Consider the following 16213-nt stretch of genomic DNA (forward strand, 5'->3'; position numbering starts at 1 on the left):
ATCTCCAAAAATGTCACAAAAAAACGCATTATAGCCTAATATATCCGGTTGCCGATCCCCACAAAACCATTCCGAGTGGATCCTCCGTCACGCAACCTCGGCTCACACCCCTCGGTATCATCTCCTCGTCTCAAATGTGAAGGAAACGGCATCGGCGGCATAAAACCACGACCTCTCCCGCCACAAACCACATCCACCTTCCACCACCGTCGTCCCAAAAATCCAACCACCCATCCAACACCCCCCTTCCACAATCCCCAACCATGGCCGCCATCGACGCCGTCGTCTACCACCCCGCGCTCGCGCACTACCTCCGCTTCGTCGCCACCACCGTCGGCCGCGACAAGCTCCTCCGCACCATCCAGTACTTCTCGCGCTTCTACGCGTGGTACCTGTACCGCACCAATGCCACCCCCGCCGCCATCAAGCCCTTCGAGGCTATGAAGAAGCAGTTCGGACTCACGCGCAAGGCCATGCGCCTCGGCAAGAACATCGAGCACTTCAAGAACGCCAAGGTTGCTGCGGACCGCAAGGACCTCGACCCGGTGCTCAAGTATGCCGCGGTCGGACGCCAGCTCGGGTACGGTGCGTATCTGACGCTTGATGCGGCTGCGTTCCTGGATGCTGCTGGCATCAGGCCTACCCCGAATGCGAAGAACATTACTAGGAATTCGCAGAAGGCGTGGTTCGCTGGGCTGAGCTTCAGCGTTGTTAGCGGCTTGTATACGCTGTGGGCGCTGAAGGATAGAGAGGCTAGGTTGGATAAGAAGGATGGCGAGAGCGTGGTTGAGGGCAAGAAGATCCAGCGGTGAGTTTACCTGTGCTCTCCCCGATTTTAAGATATTTTTGTACTGATTTTTGTGTGTTAGCGAACGTGCTGCGATCCAGCTACAGCTCCTCTCCGACTGCTGCGACTTGGTTATGCCGACCTCGAGTCTGGGATGGACTGGATTCGATGACGGAATTATCGGTATTGCCGGGACCACCAGTTCGCTGATTGGTCTCTACGGCGCGTGGAAGAAGACGGCTTAGGCGGATGGAGAATGGAGAATGGAGAATGGAGATGGGTTGATTGTGCATAACGCGGTTGATAATTTGTAGAATATACGGTGTAGTGTTCCCTATTTATTGCAAGAATGACCAAATCTATATCCCACCCAGCTCTCGAATTGGACCAGGTGCGTTGCGTTGTGCTTAATTTTGATACAACCTACAGCTTCTCCTACATACTACAATCTAGAGGCCATACAATCCACTCATACATCGTTGACGGGCCATCGCTATAAAATCGACAGCACGGGGTATCGCAGCCACACAGGCAAAGCTCTCAGTCCCTTCCAGACGCTCATATCAAGCAACATTCCAAGCCAAACAGCTAGGTTTCCCCTCAGATAGTTCGGCTTCCACGCCAACTCGAATAATTTTCAGCCTCGGCCAAGGACATGCTTCCGAATTGCGGTCTCCAGAGCCTGCGTGGCGTTCGTTCTTTTTTCGCCGTTTCACTGGGTGCCACATCTGCGGTCTTCTCAGTGTTGGCATACTGGTTGTCAGAGCTGCCGCCTCGATATGTCGGAGCCTCCTCTGCCTCAACGACGCCTGTTTCTGCCGGTGCTTCCACCTCTCCCTCTTCTGTTTCTATTGGCTCTTGTTCTAGTGAAAACACCTCGGAATTATCAGGACCTTCTGCACTACTCCAAGTTTGGACCCAAGGGTTGGCGGTCATAACTCTCTGCTCAATGACGGCGATCATCTGTTTCGTCTCCGCTATCTTCTCTATGAGGCTAATATCACCCATCAGCACACATCGACCAACCCCGATAGTGCATCGAGACTCACATATTCATCGCCACAAGCCTAGCCCTACAATGCCCATCAAATCTCACTATACTCGCCAGCTCATTCTGCACCTCCTCCTCTATAACCACCGTCCACATCGACTTCTCCAGCCCCACCATCGCCTCCAAGATAGCAGCCAACGTGCTCCTGCCTTTGCTGTTCATCTCAATAATATTGGTGAGCAGGAGCTTCGTCTCCTCGACAGCCACTACCTTGCCGTACGCGTCTCCGTAGTGGAAAGCGCTGTTTTTGAGTAGAGCGAGCTCATAGGCTGTTTGCATGCACCAAGTTGCTCGTTCCTCGGGGCTGACGTTGCAGAGACGGAATGGACGTGGTACTGTGGGCGGATGTCTGTCAGTGATGGAGAGGTTGTGGGCTGTGGGTCAGCTTACTGGCGAGTGGTGGCAAGGAAGCTAGATCGGCGCGCGGTGGAGCGTTGTATGGATGCGCATGATAAGAGTATGGGTCTGGGTCTTGCTCCATGGTTGGTTGTTTGTGAAGCCAGTGTTTGCTGATTGTCAGAGTGGCAGAGTGGTCTTTGGGTGTTGCTAGGTTTTTTCTAGTGATATGTATTGTTGTGATGTGTCGGGGACATTTCATGGACTTCACATTTGGGTGAAATGTTTCTCGTGGCCGTCATAATGTTCGCATTGTTTTGTGCAGACGCCTGCTAAGAGATGAATTCCGGTTACCAGAGACCACAGTGGTTGTCGAAGTGATGCAATGATCCCAAGCGCCCTTTGAGAATTCAAACTCAAAAACTATTTGATAAGAATCCAGAAATTTGCGTATTTAAAATATACTTTCACGAGACTTCTGTGGTCGACGTTGAGTATTGGAGCTAAAATTTAGGAAATGCAGCATGGCACACATTTAAACATTAAGGAAGGAGCTCAGCAGAGTTCAAAAGTACACTCTGTCCTAACCAATGTGGTATAAAGACGCCCAAAGCAATAAAGTCTATCTATTCCTTTATTCCAATAACCCATGTTACATATCCAAGGGGTTTAGTATGCTCATTACGGCCACTTCTTATGCTCCACCCATCCATGTCCCCGCCCGACGTCTTCAACAGCGAACACAGCTCGCCCGCTGTCCTCGTACGCAGCGACGATACGTAGCCATCAAACACAACCACAAAAGGTATAATTGGAATAATATAGGTAAAAAAGAGGTGGCCGGGTGATCTCCAGAAGTAGAACGGGGTAATGAGGAAGAAAAGAAGGCCCATTAGGGTTATCATTAAGAGTGATGATGGCGTTCTCTCGGAGAGCTCGAAGATACTAGGTTATGTCAGCTAGTACAGCCTCATATCACTGGATGAATAAGTACCCAAAGCCATGAGAGTTCTCTAGTGTGTTCTTGAGTATGTCGCGGCCAAGACTATCATCGAAATGGTGGAATGCGAGGTTAAACATGCGGAAAACCTTCTTCCCGTCGCCCAATATCAAGTCAGCAGGCGCATTTGTAGCATCAACCGGTTTTGAAACAAATGTCAGGTTTTTGCTCTTGCTGCAAGCCCCTTTCCAGTCTGCAATGTGAGGATGTAGGTCGGTCATTACGAATTTTACAGACTCGTTGGTGTCGCCGTTGGCTGAGGGTGATTTTTTGGGGGCCAGCTTCTGGTTCAATTCTCGTTCAATGCAGGGAGTGGGACCACCAGCGCCTGCACAAAAATCGACATATGTATATTCAGTAACTGATTTGTCAAGAGTATTGTAAAGAATGCTCGAGACAACTTGCGCCGGTGAGTGCCTTTGCATGATTGGCATTCGAAAATTCCAGGCAACTGTGAGGCATGACTGGACCTTCCGGAGGAAGTATTCAGGGAACCTGTTCTTCAATATTAGCAGTGAGAAATATGGCTGATAGGGTTTAGTACCATGGCTGGTCAGTTATTTCGTAGAACTGAATCCGAGGAGATATTATAATCATACTACCCAGCAATTAGGTAGGGTATTTGTGATCCGAAACAATGCAATTGAAGTCTGACAATTATAATCCAGAGCATGGCAACTGAGGGGTGATTATGCCTAATTCAATAAATCATTCGCTTTTGAGATAAAATGAGACGGCGGGGTAGCCAGCCTTGTCTGTCGGTGTTGTGTCATTGTGAAACCCACAGCAGCTAAGCTTCCGGGAGCGCTTACCCAATTTGTGTCTTGATGTTGTACAGTCATAATCCGTTAGGTCGATAGCTCAGCTCCCGTAAATATTGAGATAGCGTAAATATTAAGATATCGAATTTCACGTGACATCTATATAAAATGAGGCTATTTACATAAACCAGCCATCCTAGGTTCCCTATGCCTTAGAATTGGCTACTATAAGCCCTAATTCTCTCTTAAACTTCTTAAAGGACCGCAAATACACTGCTGCCTCCTTCGTCCTACTATTCCTAGATTTTATGAACTCAATCAGACATTATACAGCTTGATGTGCAGCTTGTAGGGTTAACACAGGCTGTAGATTAAGCTCTTCATCCTCGTCATCATCTTAAGCCTTAGAATCTGGTATATATTGTGCAATGACCTGCTCTAGCGGTATATCCTCCCCTATAGGCTCCCTAATGCTCTCCTCTATCGTCTCTATGTCCTCCTCCACTAGATTTGTAAGGATGCCTCCGTACCTAGATACTCGAAGAACCTGTCTCAGAACTGTTACGGTCACTACAAGCATGGAATCCGACTCGGTGGGGTTTCAAACCAGTAGAGGAGCATATAGCGAGTTACACTATAATGGGGGACGGTAAGTGTATAGGGTTCAGGGCCGATGCAGAACTGTTGCAGTGGAAGGTTCAGGGCTAGGGTTGGGATAACCGAGTCGGGCCCGTTTCGGGTACTTAAGGAAACAGACTCAACGGGGTTCCCCCTTCATCTTTTTTGTATCCTTCATAGTAGACCTATAGGATAGCATCCGTTTAGCCTCCGACTCGCACTCTCATATGCTATTACTGTGAGCTGGGTGCCCTGTGTCGTTACAAGATTTAAGAAGTTCAAGAGATCCATAGTATTGCGGATGTGGCCAACTTGTTATACTTGTTCATATTAGGAAGAGGGTGTATTAGAAGCTAAATTAGGCATTAGAGAATTGTGCTTTTTCGAAAGCAGTTATAGATAGTTATGTTTGTAACATCGTCAGTCCATGATCAAATGAGCCATTAAATGGCAAGTTAGACGTTTAGACAGGGTCTTTATTCGCTTCATAACATTCAAGCATATAGACAGGATCTTTATTTGCTTTGTAACATTTAAGCATAGACAGGGACTTTATTTGCTTCGTAACGTTCAAGCATATAGTATTGTCGCTAGTAGTATGCTTTAAGGATGTTACGATGGTCATGGAGGTCATGATGCCAGTCCAAGTAAAGTAAGCTAGATTGAATCTAAAGAGAGAAGAAGAAGAAGAAAAGTAGGAAGGTGAGGCTAATCCTCATAATATACAGCTTGAGCACTTAGCGGTTCCTTGTAACCTTAAAGGCTACTATTTGCGCGCGGTGTATTTGGTGACCGGACCTTCGGGCTTTTGCGCAACGGGCAGGAAAACTTGACAGTAGACTACAGTATATAGAACAAATTGATTAAATTGAATTACTACACTATCTACGGAGCCTACGTACTACTTATGTTATTCGAAGGGCCTACCCAAACGCGCTGAGTAACAGAAGGGTTTGGGCCTGAAACCCGATGTGTCGGAGTTCTGAGGCAATTGGCCCATGCCAAGCACCAATTGGGGAGCCCGACAATAACACTGGGAAAAGCGGCCATTCCAGGGCCAAAATGCCACCGTATCCCATGGTGCACATCCTCTTTCCCCAACACTAAGTGTTGAACACAAATTTGGAGTTTGACGACTTAATTGAGTAAACTATGGGTGCGAAGCCCTATATATACATATAGCCAGTATACAAGCTACACTGTGCAGCGTACATCTAGGAACGTAGTTCCAACACTAAGCAGTGGGAGCACGTGGTCACGTGATTATGCGTGCCTGTAGCTGTGAGCTGCAATCGTAACAATTAAAAATCGAATTGCGCATCACCAAAATAGCTCTCGCTAGATTCTCACATCTGGTGCACCCACCATTACAAGAAGCGTTATCACGAGTGATAGTAAAAACTGCAGGAGTAATACCATAGTCGTCTGTAACAGCTATTAACTGCCCTGCAAGATATTCACCAGAATGGATTGGCTCTTGTAGCTCAATAACATCTAAGACTGTACATCGTAACTGCCACTTATCAGAGATCCAATGTGCTGTTACTGCAGCGTATTCAGAATAGTTGCGTGCAGACCAAGTATCAGTTGTTAAAGATATCCGTCCACCTTGTGCAGTATGCTGCTGTAATTCAAGTTGTAACCTTGCTTTATGAATGCAAAATATCCGTTGCAAGTCTTTTGCAATTGTCGTCCGTCCAATTACAAGTGTTGTTGGATTTAAATGGCTAACAAGCTGCCGGAAGGATAGCCTCTCAGATGTACGCAATGGTAGGTTATTAGACACAATAAATGAGAGTAGAAGCTCTCTAAATTTTGACGAATTTGGTGCATGGCTAGGTACTTTGCAAGGCTGGAAGAATGTAGCTGTAGTTGAAGAAGAAGGCTGTGTATCTCCGTCTTGAACATGCTTTTTCTGTTGAAGTGTATGATATCACTTGCAGTGGTAGTATAAGTCATCAAGTTGAGTTGAACAACAGTTCACTGTAATATGTGTTGTATTGTTTTTCTGAGTGAAGCTATCTACGGAACTATTTGTGGGTGGTCCGCAACCCGATTCGGTTGGCGAGCCACACGCCCAACCAATCAGTCTGAGCAACCTCCTCCTTCAACATTTTCTTATATTGTGCATGTATTGCTGGATGTTGTGTCTTTAAATGCTTCCAAAGATTACTCGTTGTCTGCATCTTTGTAGGTTGTGATGGTGTATATGTGCAATGTGGCTGCAAGCACTTAAATGATATTCTTAAAGGCGCATTATCAAGAATAGTACGAGAGTATAGACCCTTTGCAAAGAGGATTGAGTCAGAATCTGGTAACAGTTGGTCTTGAGGCTGTACAGGCATGCGTACAAGTGGTAGGGGCAAGAGTGGATCTTGAGAGGCATTCTCATATTCGCTCGGGTCGCTAGGGGCGGCGGTGATAGCGAAGACTCGCTCATCTTGACGATGGTAAGTATCACAGTAATATTCAAGTCATTGAAAGCTTCACTTTGCCTATGCTATAATTCTGTCTACATCCTTACCCCGCTCTCTTGGCTGTCTTGGCAACTACTCGAGTAGTACTCGAGTAGTTCAGATTTCTTCGAGTCAAGTACTACTCGAGTAATTCCTCGAGTAGTACTCGGGCAACACTGTAGGGAACGACTACCATTACTTCGCCCTCATATATAATATTGAAATATATAACGTGCATGTATAACGAAAGTGCCAAACAAGCGAAAGTGCCAAAATATCGCGACTACCCCATAAGAATTGCGATAAATCCACCACAACAATATAAATTAATTAAAACTACTCGGAGTCCTCTTCCTCAGACCTGTCTATTACAATCTGACAAGTGCGCGCATTGTGTCCAGTCTCACCACACTTGCCACAGCGACGTGCATGGGTTTCTTCCCTTGGCTTCCGACCACTACTTGCCCTTATTTCTTGCTCTACTTGCTGCACAACGTCCCTCTCGTCCTGTAGCTCCTGTGCTACCTGTTGACTAAGTGATCCTCCTTGCTGTAGTCGTGTTTTTTTAGCTCTCCGGCACTTGCTTAGCACTTCATTTGCCTGTCGCAGGTTTTGGTTCTCTGCTTTTAACAATGCTAATTGATGCATTATTTGCGATGCACCCTTTGTAAACTGGTCAACAGCTGCATAGATTGAGGTTGGAGAGCTATTTTGATGATTAATGAAAGTAGACTGTGATACAGCTTCAGTTGGGTTATTTGGTGTCTGAGAAACCCATGGTTGAGCGGTGTTTGGGCGAGAGGTTGGAGGTGTTGGCGTCTTAAACCTAAGGTCAAGTGTAGATATTACACTCTTAGGGCTAAATGGAAGAAGCCCAGCACCTCGGAACCCTCCCTGAATATTGCTTTCTGTCATTGCAATGTTAAATGCAGCGTGGAAGGCAGGAAAGAAGTCATCCTTAGTAATGTGAATAATATGAGCCCGCATCATATCTTCAATTTGCCGACCGTAAGCTCTCTTTAATGGGCCAAAACAGCCAACATCAAGTGGTTAGAGTATATGGGAAGAGTGAGCAGGCATACAAAGCGTAATAATGTTGTGTTCTTTGCAGTACTCCTCAAACTTGTCTGAGTGGTGGCTCTCATGACCATCAAGGACTAACAAGCGATAACCACCAACACTCCGGGGCTTTGTGTGCTTCTCAAAATGCTGAATCCAATCCATACCTCTCTCGTTTGTAGTCCAGCCATTTGCAGTAACAGCGATTACCCAATCTGCTGGAAATCCGCTATTCTCATACCAAGATGCAAGGTGGTTTTTACCTGCCACAATGACAAATGGCGGCACTGCCCAACCTTGAGAACTAACGCCTTGGATTACTGTAACCCATTCCCGATTGCCAGGCTGCACCTTTTTTGCCTTTGCCCACCCATCTGAGCTCGTTACTACCGTTGCGCTTGAGATGACGCCCATCATAAACCCAGTCTCATCAAAGTTGTAGATATCTGCATTGTTGATGCCATACTTTAGAATTGTGTTCCATACAAGCTCAAACCAGCCACGAATGACTTCTGGATCTTCGCACTTAGCCCTCTGGTAGTCGTATTTTCGCTGGAAGCGTGTCCGGAGCTCTACATGGCGCTTAACAAAGTTTGAAGCCCAACGTGACCCGACGCGTGGCGCGTCGCGTGTTGCAAGTAGTCGATTTGCCATATCTTCAACAATAGATAACTGAGGAGGGAACCCTTTAGCAGCTAAGTCAAGTATATACTGAACAAGAACTGATTCCTCTAGGTTACTTAATTTCCGTAAGTTGGCTTGGATATCGCGTCGTGAAGGTACGCCTTGTAAACGGTGACGTAGCTTGCGGTGGTCTACGGAATAGATCCTAGCTGCAACTCGAAGGCGCAAATTTGGGTCGCTTTGCATAGCTTGGATAGCTAGCACTAATTTGCTTTCATCATTTTTATGGCGCATGTTTTGTTGTGGAGGAATTTAACATTTAGTTGGGGGGGTTGGTCGCCGCATGATTTTGGCACTTTCGCTTGTTTGGCACTTTCGTTATACATGCACGTTATTTATATGCTATTTTATATTTAGCATGATATCCTAATAGACTTTATGATAACTAAAATTTTGTCATTTTACCATACAAATTTACTAGCGAAATTGTATGGAGAAATAAAATAAAACGGAACTAATATAAGCCTCTACCAACACTTTTGATACTGCTCTAGTAGTTTATATAATACAGAAGGATTAAGCCGTAGCAGTTCAATTGAAAGCGATGCAGCAATTTTTAAATTTTTAAATTAAGTACCTTTTACATACAAATTGTATGTAAAAGTACAACTACCCGCATTACCCGGGACACCGCGTTGCACGGTGACTTACGTTAATCGTCGTAACCAACTTTTCGCTTCGCTCAAGCGGAAAAGTTGGTTACGACGATTAGTAGAACAAGGCGTTGTGGCAACTGTGGTGAGACCGGACATAATGCACGTACTTGTCAGATTACAGTAGCGATATCTAGGGAAGAGGATTCCAAGTATCTTTAATTGATTTTAGGCATCGTGGTGGAATTATCTTCATATTTATTCCATCATCGCGAAATTTTGGCACATTCGCTAGTTTGGCACATTCGCTATACACATACGTTACGGTCAATTACAGGGTCTAATTTTCATTTATCGTTCTTTTTTACTAGCTTACATGGTATACGACTCTTTTACCCAATTAATGAACTATCTACTGGGCCTACGTACTATTTGTAGACCGGCTCCTGAAACTAGCTCAGGCCTGAGGGTTGAGCTAGGCGATCTGCCCGTCTCAAACGCCCGGCTTCAGAGCTGGCGCTGATCCTTTACACCCAGCTTCTATGAAGCTAGTGCTAATCCTACGCCCGGTTTCTACGAGGCTGATGCCGATCCTACGCCCAGCTTTGAGTCTGCCCTACACCTGGCGTATATGGCAGCCCTACGCCACCTACGTGGTGGCTTAGGTCTCGGTCCGATTAGGGGCCGGTATTACAATATATCCACACTTGACAGCCTCGCCCCTGACCTCCTTCACAGTGAAACGATCCTCTTCAACATCCAGCTCGTCACACAAAATACTATAAGTAAATAAAATAAGAATGTATAAATGACTATTCAGACGTTGGACAATAAAGCGACAGTTCACGTCTAAACAATGAGTGTGCTAATTATTTGTGCTATATTATTATTTTTAATCTTTTTTATTTTTTTCGGCCAGTCTCCAAAACTTAGACGTAATGGAAAGCCATTAAGGTATGTACGTATTATTATATCCTAGAAGTCCCTATTTCTTCTCTGGGTTGATGGTTAGACAATGAAATCTCTGCTGATTCCAATCTAGGAAACCTTTGGACACGTTGCCTTTCGCTGGCAACGTATTCCGTTTCTTTCAGAACCGACAGGATCTTTTTTCCTGGTTTACAAGTTGCGAGCGGTCATTTGGCTTTGAAACATTCCAGATCTCAGTCCCGACTTTACCACCGGGCGTGGTTATTAATGATCCCAAAAATCTGGACTTCGTATTCAGAAATGACGCCACATTCGGCAAAGGCGAATTTTTCAAATCCAGATCTTCGGATCTCTTTGGCCACGGAATCATCAATGCCGATGGGGAATTATGGAAAGTTCAGCGCAAAGCAGGACTTCAGTTCTTAAATAATGCGAATCTCAAGGTACTCGCAGAGGTTGCTCTGCCGCGTGACCTACATACGACCGTCAGAGAACTCTACGACATGGATATAAACAAGCCGGTTGACTTGGAGAGGGTGCTCTTATCACTCACCACCAATTTGATGGGCCGTATGGTGTACGGTATGGACATGAGCTCATCCCGAGACTTTTCGGAAGCTTTTGAGTACGCATCCAGTGCAACTGGCCGACGATTCCAGCATCCGCTGTGGCGCGTGACGGAGCCCATCATTGCGCAGAAGATGAAGGAATCTCTTGCGACAGTGAAGAAGTTTGGCCAAGAGATCGTGGAAAATGCCGTGGCCAAGAGAAACAAGGAGGACGAAAAGGCAGATGGCAGACTCGCCGGGATATCCGGAAGCCTGATCAACGCGCTTCTTGACGCAATCCCGGATCATCAAGTAGTGGCTGATGCCGCTCTTAGCTACCTTTCCGCCGGTCGAGATACGACTGCTCAAGGGCTCACATGGGGCTTCTACACTTTAATCCGACACCCGCATGTTATCTCACTGATTCGACAAGAAATAGAAGCCGAAGGGGCCAAGGAGGCGCTTACAGCGGATCCCTGGGCAGATGACTATGAGGGTCTCCGTCCAAACTCTCTACCGTACACAACAGCAGTATTCTACGAAGTTCTCAGACTCTACCCACCGGTACCCTTTGAGATGAAGCAATGTCAAACAGATACAACACTCCCAGATGGGACATTCCTGCCGAAATCTTCAATTATTCTTTGGTGCCCATGGGCTATAAACAGGTCAAAACGTATCTGGGGGGAGGACGCGGAAAAATTTCAACCAGAGCGTTGGCTGCAAGATGGGAAACTATTGATGAAAAGCCAGTCTGAATACCCGGTCTTCAATGGAGGCGCCCGAGTTTGCTTGGGAAAGAAAATGGCAGAGTCAATATCTGTGATGGTGATTGCGAAGCTTGTTTTGTTCTTTGACTTTGAGGATTGCGAGGGATGCTACCGGTTCAGCAGGAATAGCCTTACGCTCCCTATGAAAGGCGGGTTGCCTGTTTGGGCTCGTGCTAGAAGAGCTACAGCCGATATGTAAACTGGGTTATTGTATTATTCAGATATATAAATCATATTTCACTCAGGAACGAAACCTCTGCCCTCATCTTCCGGGAAGAAACCACCTGCTTCATCCATATCATACTCTTCGCTCTGCATACCTTCGTCGTCGTCCTGTATATACTCATCCTCCTTTTCCTCTCCCTCAATCTCATACGCATCAACGCGCTCCTTGATCCTCAGACCAACCATAAACCGCTTCCACATCCGTAAAGCGGCCATCGAGCGCCGTTCTTCCTTCGCATGCCACTCGTCATCTTTGAAGCCCTGTACTACAGCCTCAACAGCCTCCTGGTATTCCGAGGCAATAACAACTCCTTTGATGATAGCCGTACCCTGGCGCCCGCGAAATTCAAAACCAGTCACGGCATCTGAGTAGCTTATACCAAGAAGTCGAGCCGCCCGAGCGGCATCTGGGTATGGTAGGTGCACCCCCCCTTTGGGGACCATGCTCTCGACGTAAACATCTAAATTCCCATAAACGTTCTTTGGAACGCGCCCATCAACCACAGGGGGTGCTTCATACAACACCGTCTGGTCTTCAGTATATAGAGCTACATCACCCGTCTCTTCGTCATCATTCGCAATCCTCCTCGCCGCTCGCGATTTCATAGGCTGCTCGCCAACCTTCACCTCCCTGCCGAGCCTGTACCAGCCATCTGCGCTCCTAACGGTCTTGACGTCGCCCCGCCGGAACACACTCTCAATCTTCTTCCCCTTTCCACCCGCAGAGTTGGCATCGCGTCCAGAAGCCACTTTCCCAATCTCATGTGGGTCCACGAGCACTTCATTACGTCGCAAATCACGCTCAAGAACATATCGCGGGTGGCCTTTGAAATCAGCTATGCTCGTCGGCATCGGCTCTCTACCTTCGATGGTTTGAAGCTCGATGTCTTCGATCTGATCTAGGTCTGTTTTAAACCCTCTCGAGTAGAACTTCATTGTTCGACGCAGCCATTTTAACCCCCCATCTGTGGATTCCACGCGGGTTTTACGAACCTTGGCGGAGTACCACTTGGTATACCGACAAGTGACGTCGCGAACGGCTCCATCCTCTTCAAAGGCAAAAACATAAGTCATTGTGTTCTCGGCATCTGCCGCTGGTGGTTCGAAAACAGAAGGTTTATTGATGGTTCCTGTGACAAGGGGGTCGACTGGCATCCACTTTTGATGCGCTTCATCCAGGACTTCAACCCAGAATACTGGATATGGAGATTCGATATTCCGTCTCTGCTTGGGTTTCGGGGGAGGAGGCCGCCGCGGAGGTGTTGCGTCGGGAATGTGAAAGTCTGCAGCGTTTGGGTGGCCGACTCGTCTGCGTGCGGAGAATGGCGCGCCGGAGGCTCGGCTCGCGAAAGAAGAGGTCGGACTAGCTATGTTCATGGCTTCGCTGTCACTAGTGGGTGTAGTTGGTGTTACAGGCCTGAGGGTGGAAATGCCCTGAGGTGGAGGTCTTGTTTTTGTCGATGATGCGTTGATAGGAAGTAACTGAAGAGAGCATACCAATCGCACGTCGAGGCCAGCGCCACGCAAGAGCGCACAATATAACTGTGCCCCAGTATCACGAGAACCCTCCATATTCTTCGCCGCGAGCTTAAAGTCTGACTTATCAAGGACACGGTCAGCATCCGGGGGAAGAATAAAGTCTGAAATCCGCCCGTCTTCGTCCCAGTACGCTCGCCTCATTCCCCTCGACGTGATTTTAAAATTGGTCAACCAGATGTTCCCAGCGATCTCCAATCCCTTCTTTATCGACTCTGCCCTGCGGAACTGCGTCCACCCGGGCTTCGTTTTGAACCACTGACGGTCTTTCTCACGCAGAAGAGGCTTAAGAATGCTTTGAACTTCTGCATCATTGCACCACTCGTTCCGTCGCTCTACGTATCGAGACAGACATAGTAGGTGCATTTTATGAGTCATTAAATGTGCAGCGCGTTCTTCCTTCGTGTATGTCCGCCCTTTCTTCCTAGGCGTCCTCAGGGGCGCCTCGATCCGCTTGCTGAGGGTGAGGTCTATATGTTGGTCGTCATCTCGTTCATCCCCACCAAGGCCAGGTTGAAAGGGGTCGGAATATAACTCAACATCCTCAAACGTAGCATCATCCGAGTCCGAGCCGGAGTCAGAGTTGTAGACTATTTGCGCTGCTGGCGGCAGGACATCTTCGAAAACTTCCTCTTGGCTCTCTTGCTCCTCCTCGATGTCCTCGTGGCGCTCTTCCCGCTTTTCCTGCTCCTCATCGAGATCCTCGCGGTGGCTTTCCAATGTTTGCCTTGTCCTCCTGCGCTTCGGTGGGCGGTCTATCGAGTCGTGGTCATTCGAGAGAGCCTCCGATATCATATCCTGGTATACCTCGGGGATGTGACTCACGGCTGCGCCGGATCGTGCAGCAGCGCCTCCACGAGTTGCATTACGCCTGGCCATTGTGAGGGTAAAGTATATCGACTTGCAGCGTCTTCATAAGCTCGTTCAACCTTCTGGTACACCTGTTGACCTGTGCGCTCTCATCTTCGAGTTTGAGTCAGCCACAGCGTGGATCAGGGCCGCGTGTATATCGCTGGGTTTTATATCAAGTCCAGCCTGCGCAATCTGTAGCAAGCTAGTTCATTATATCAAAAATGATTCCAAGACCAAGCGAGAGACAGCAACCCATGGGACTCGATTGTCAGGGTTCCGAATATATATTTCCCCCGCTGCCTGCCTGGATATGACGTCGGACTTGGCCCGTCGCTTAATTACCTCAAGTACCAACGCGTCTCCCAAACCCCCAAACCAGCGACGCGACTGGCGTCTACGAAGAAATAACGATTTTGCTACGACTTGGGGATGCGCTTCTTGGAAACGAGTTATACGCGATAAATTATCTATATACCCGGGCAAGATATCGGAAGCTTCGAATATGCCACCACAAACGAGAGCCGCACGAGCAAATCCTCCTCCTGGTAGGGTCTACGAATCGCCACGACTACCAGCCCAACAAGTCAAATTCCAGCCACGACGACAGAAGGTCTACGGGCGACACAGCTTGGGGGAGGTGAAACGGAAGAAGCAGGAGACGTTAACACAGATTGGATTTGTCAACCTGTTGACCGATAAGGAAATCGATGAGGAGATTGAGACATACGAGAGGGAGGGGAAGACTCGAAGGAAGACGTTGACGCCTTCGTCCAAGTTTTATACGCAGACGCTTACGCAGCTGGATTTTGATTCTATGGCGAAAGTCAAGTGTAGGGATGCTGAGGTCGATGATGAAGATGAAGATGAGGAGGAGGAGGGGGAGCAGGAGCAGGAGAAGGAGCAAGCGCAGCAGGAGTCCTCCCCGGACAAAACCACCAAACCCTCACCATCCCAGGCGGCCACCACCCCAATGCCCCCCCCCAAAACCCCAACCCGAAAACGCACCCTCGAAGTGCCCTCCTCCCTCTCCCCCGCCACCCCGCTCTCCTCGCAAAGCATCACACACGGACTACGGATGCACGACCAGCCGTCGCCCCTTGGACGGCGCATCGGAAATACCAATCTCAACGTGCACACCTCGCCCATACCGTCCTCACCGAGCAAGTTGTCGCTCCCTCACCAATCCCAGATCTCCACCCAGGCAATCACGCAAGACTCACCACTCTCCCGCGTCCCGGACTCGAGCCCGTTTCGCCCACGACACATGACGCAGTCGACGCAGTCGACGCAGTCTCCCACTGCGCAGGTACTATCTGAATTCACAGCCGCCTCGACGCCGACGCCGCCGCCGCCGCGGAGGGTCGCGAAGACGGAGATCGCAGACTCAGACGCCGATTCTGAAGCCGACCTAGACAACTTAGACAACGACGATGAGGAGGGTGAGGAGGAAGAGGACGACGACTGCCTCGCCCCCCTACCGCCGCGCACACAACCACAACCACCCATCCAAGTCCCAAGCAGCCCCGACGCACTACTGCGACGCAGATGGGCAGTGACGAGTAGCAGTCCCCCACCGCGGCCGGGACTGGCGGTGAAAGAGACGGTGTTTGGGGAGGAGGTGGATGAGCTGGGGAGTCAGTGGACGAGGAGTCAGTTGTTGCCGGGGAGTTTGGGGATGGATAGTTTGCTTGCTTTGCCGCCTGGATGGGGGGAGGGGGGGGGTGGGAGTGAAGGGGGGGGGTGGGAGTGAAGGGGGGGGGTGGGAGTGAAAGGGGGGGGGACGTGAGGGAGGGAGGCAAGGGGTGAGGTGGACGTGGTGGGGATGTAAGGGATGAAGGAGGGAGGAAAGGGGGCCTGAGATGATGTCTCTTCCTTGGCAATTCCAAACTCTCCCATCCTGGAACGCGGCGTGGCGTATGTACCTATATCAACCTTATCCCCCCCTCCGTCTCAGAAACGCGGCTCTCGGCCCTACCACCACCACCACAATATCAAGCTATATAGACC

At 48.5% G+C, this 16213-nt stretch overlaps 6 protein-coding genes across 6 annotated transcripts; 4 read left to right on the plus strand and 2 right to left on the minus strand.

The window, feature by feature from the left end:
* The first annotated feature begins 2 nt into the window (after positions 1–2).
* PEX11 (Peroxisomal membrane protein PMP27) lies at positions 3–1162 on the plus strand. Its single transcript, XM_024465283.1, has 2 exons — positions 3–808; positions 870–1162. Exons 1-2 carry the CDS (start codon positions 264–266, stop codon positions 1030–1032), a joined length of 708 nt encoding a protein of 235 aa, XP_024327106.1. The 5' UTR covers positions 3–263; the 3' UTR covers positions 1033–1162.
* On the plus strand, positions 1163–2126 carry VC83_01609 (uncharacterized protein). The gene has a single exon (XM_024465284.1). The coding sequence runs from the start codon at positions 1443–1445 to the stop codon at positions 2091–2093; it is 651 nt and encodes a 216-aa protein (XP_024327107.1). The 5' UTR covers positions 1163–1442; the 3' UTR covers positions 2094–2126.
* Positions 2127–3111: 985 nt separating this feature from the next.
* On the minus strand, positions 3112–3721 carry VC83_01610 (uncharacterized protein; the record flags this gene model as incomplete). The annotated part of the gene is made up of 2 exons (XM_024465285.1): positions 3112–3674; positions 3719–3721. The coding sequence occupies 2 exons, from the start codon at positions 3719–3721 to the stop codon at positions 3150–3152; spliced, it is 528 nt and encodes a 175-aa protein (XP_024327358.1). The 3' UTR covers positions 3112–3149.
* A 6367-nt stretch (positions 3722–10088) lies between these two features.
* VC83_01611 (uncharacterized protein) lies at positions 10089–11843 on the plus strand. The gene is made up of 2 exons (XM_024465286.1): positions 10089–10299; positions 10388–11843. Exons 1-2 carry the CDS (start codon positions 10202–10204, stop codon positions 11790–11792), a joined length of 1503 nt encoding a protein of 500 aa, XP_024327357.1. The 5' UTR covers positions 10089–10201; the 3' UTR covers positions 11793–11843.
* VC83_01612 (uncharacterized protein) lies at positions 11831–14582 on the minus strand (the record flags this gene model as incomplete). The annotated part of the gene is made up of 2 exons (XM_024465287.1): positions 14180–14582; positions 11831–14109 (listed from the first exon to the last, which is right to left on the minus strand). Exon 2 carries the CDS (start codon positions 13730–13732, stop codon positions 11831–11833), a length of 1902 nt encoding a protein of 633 aa, XP_024327356.1. The 5' UTR covers positions 13733–14109; positions 14180–14582.
* Positions 14583–15956, plus strand: VC83_01613 (uncharacterized protein; the record flags this gene model as incomplete). Its single annotated transcript, XM_024465288.1, has 1 exon — positions 14583–15956. Exon 1 carries the CDS (start codon positions 14709–14711, stop codon positions 15954–15956), a length of 1248 nt encoding a protein of 415 aa, XP_024327355.1. The 5' UTR covers positions 14583–14708.
* Positions 15957–16213: the final 257 nt, after the last annotated feature.

The sequence above is a fragment of the Pseudogymnoascus destructans genome (assembly GCF_001641265.1).
Source record: "Pseudogymnoascus destructans isolate 20631-21 unplaced genomic scaffold scaffold_3, whole genome shotgun sequence".
Classification (NCBI taxonomy): Eukaryota; Fungi; Ascomycota; class Leotiomycetes; order Thelebolales; family Thelebolaceae; genus Pseudogymnoascus; species Pseudogymnoascus destructans.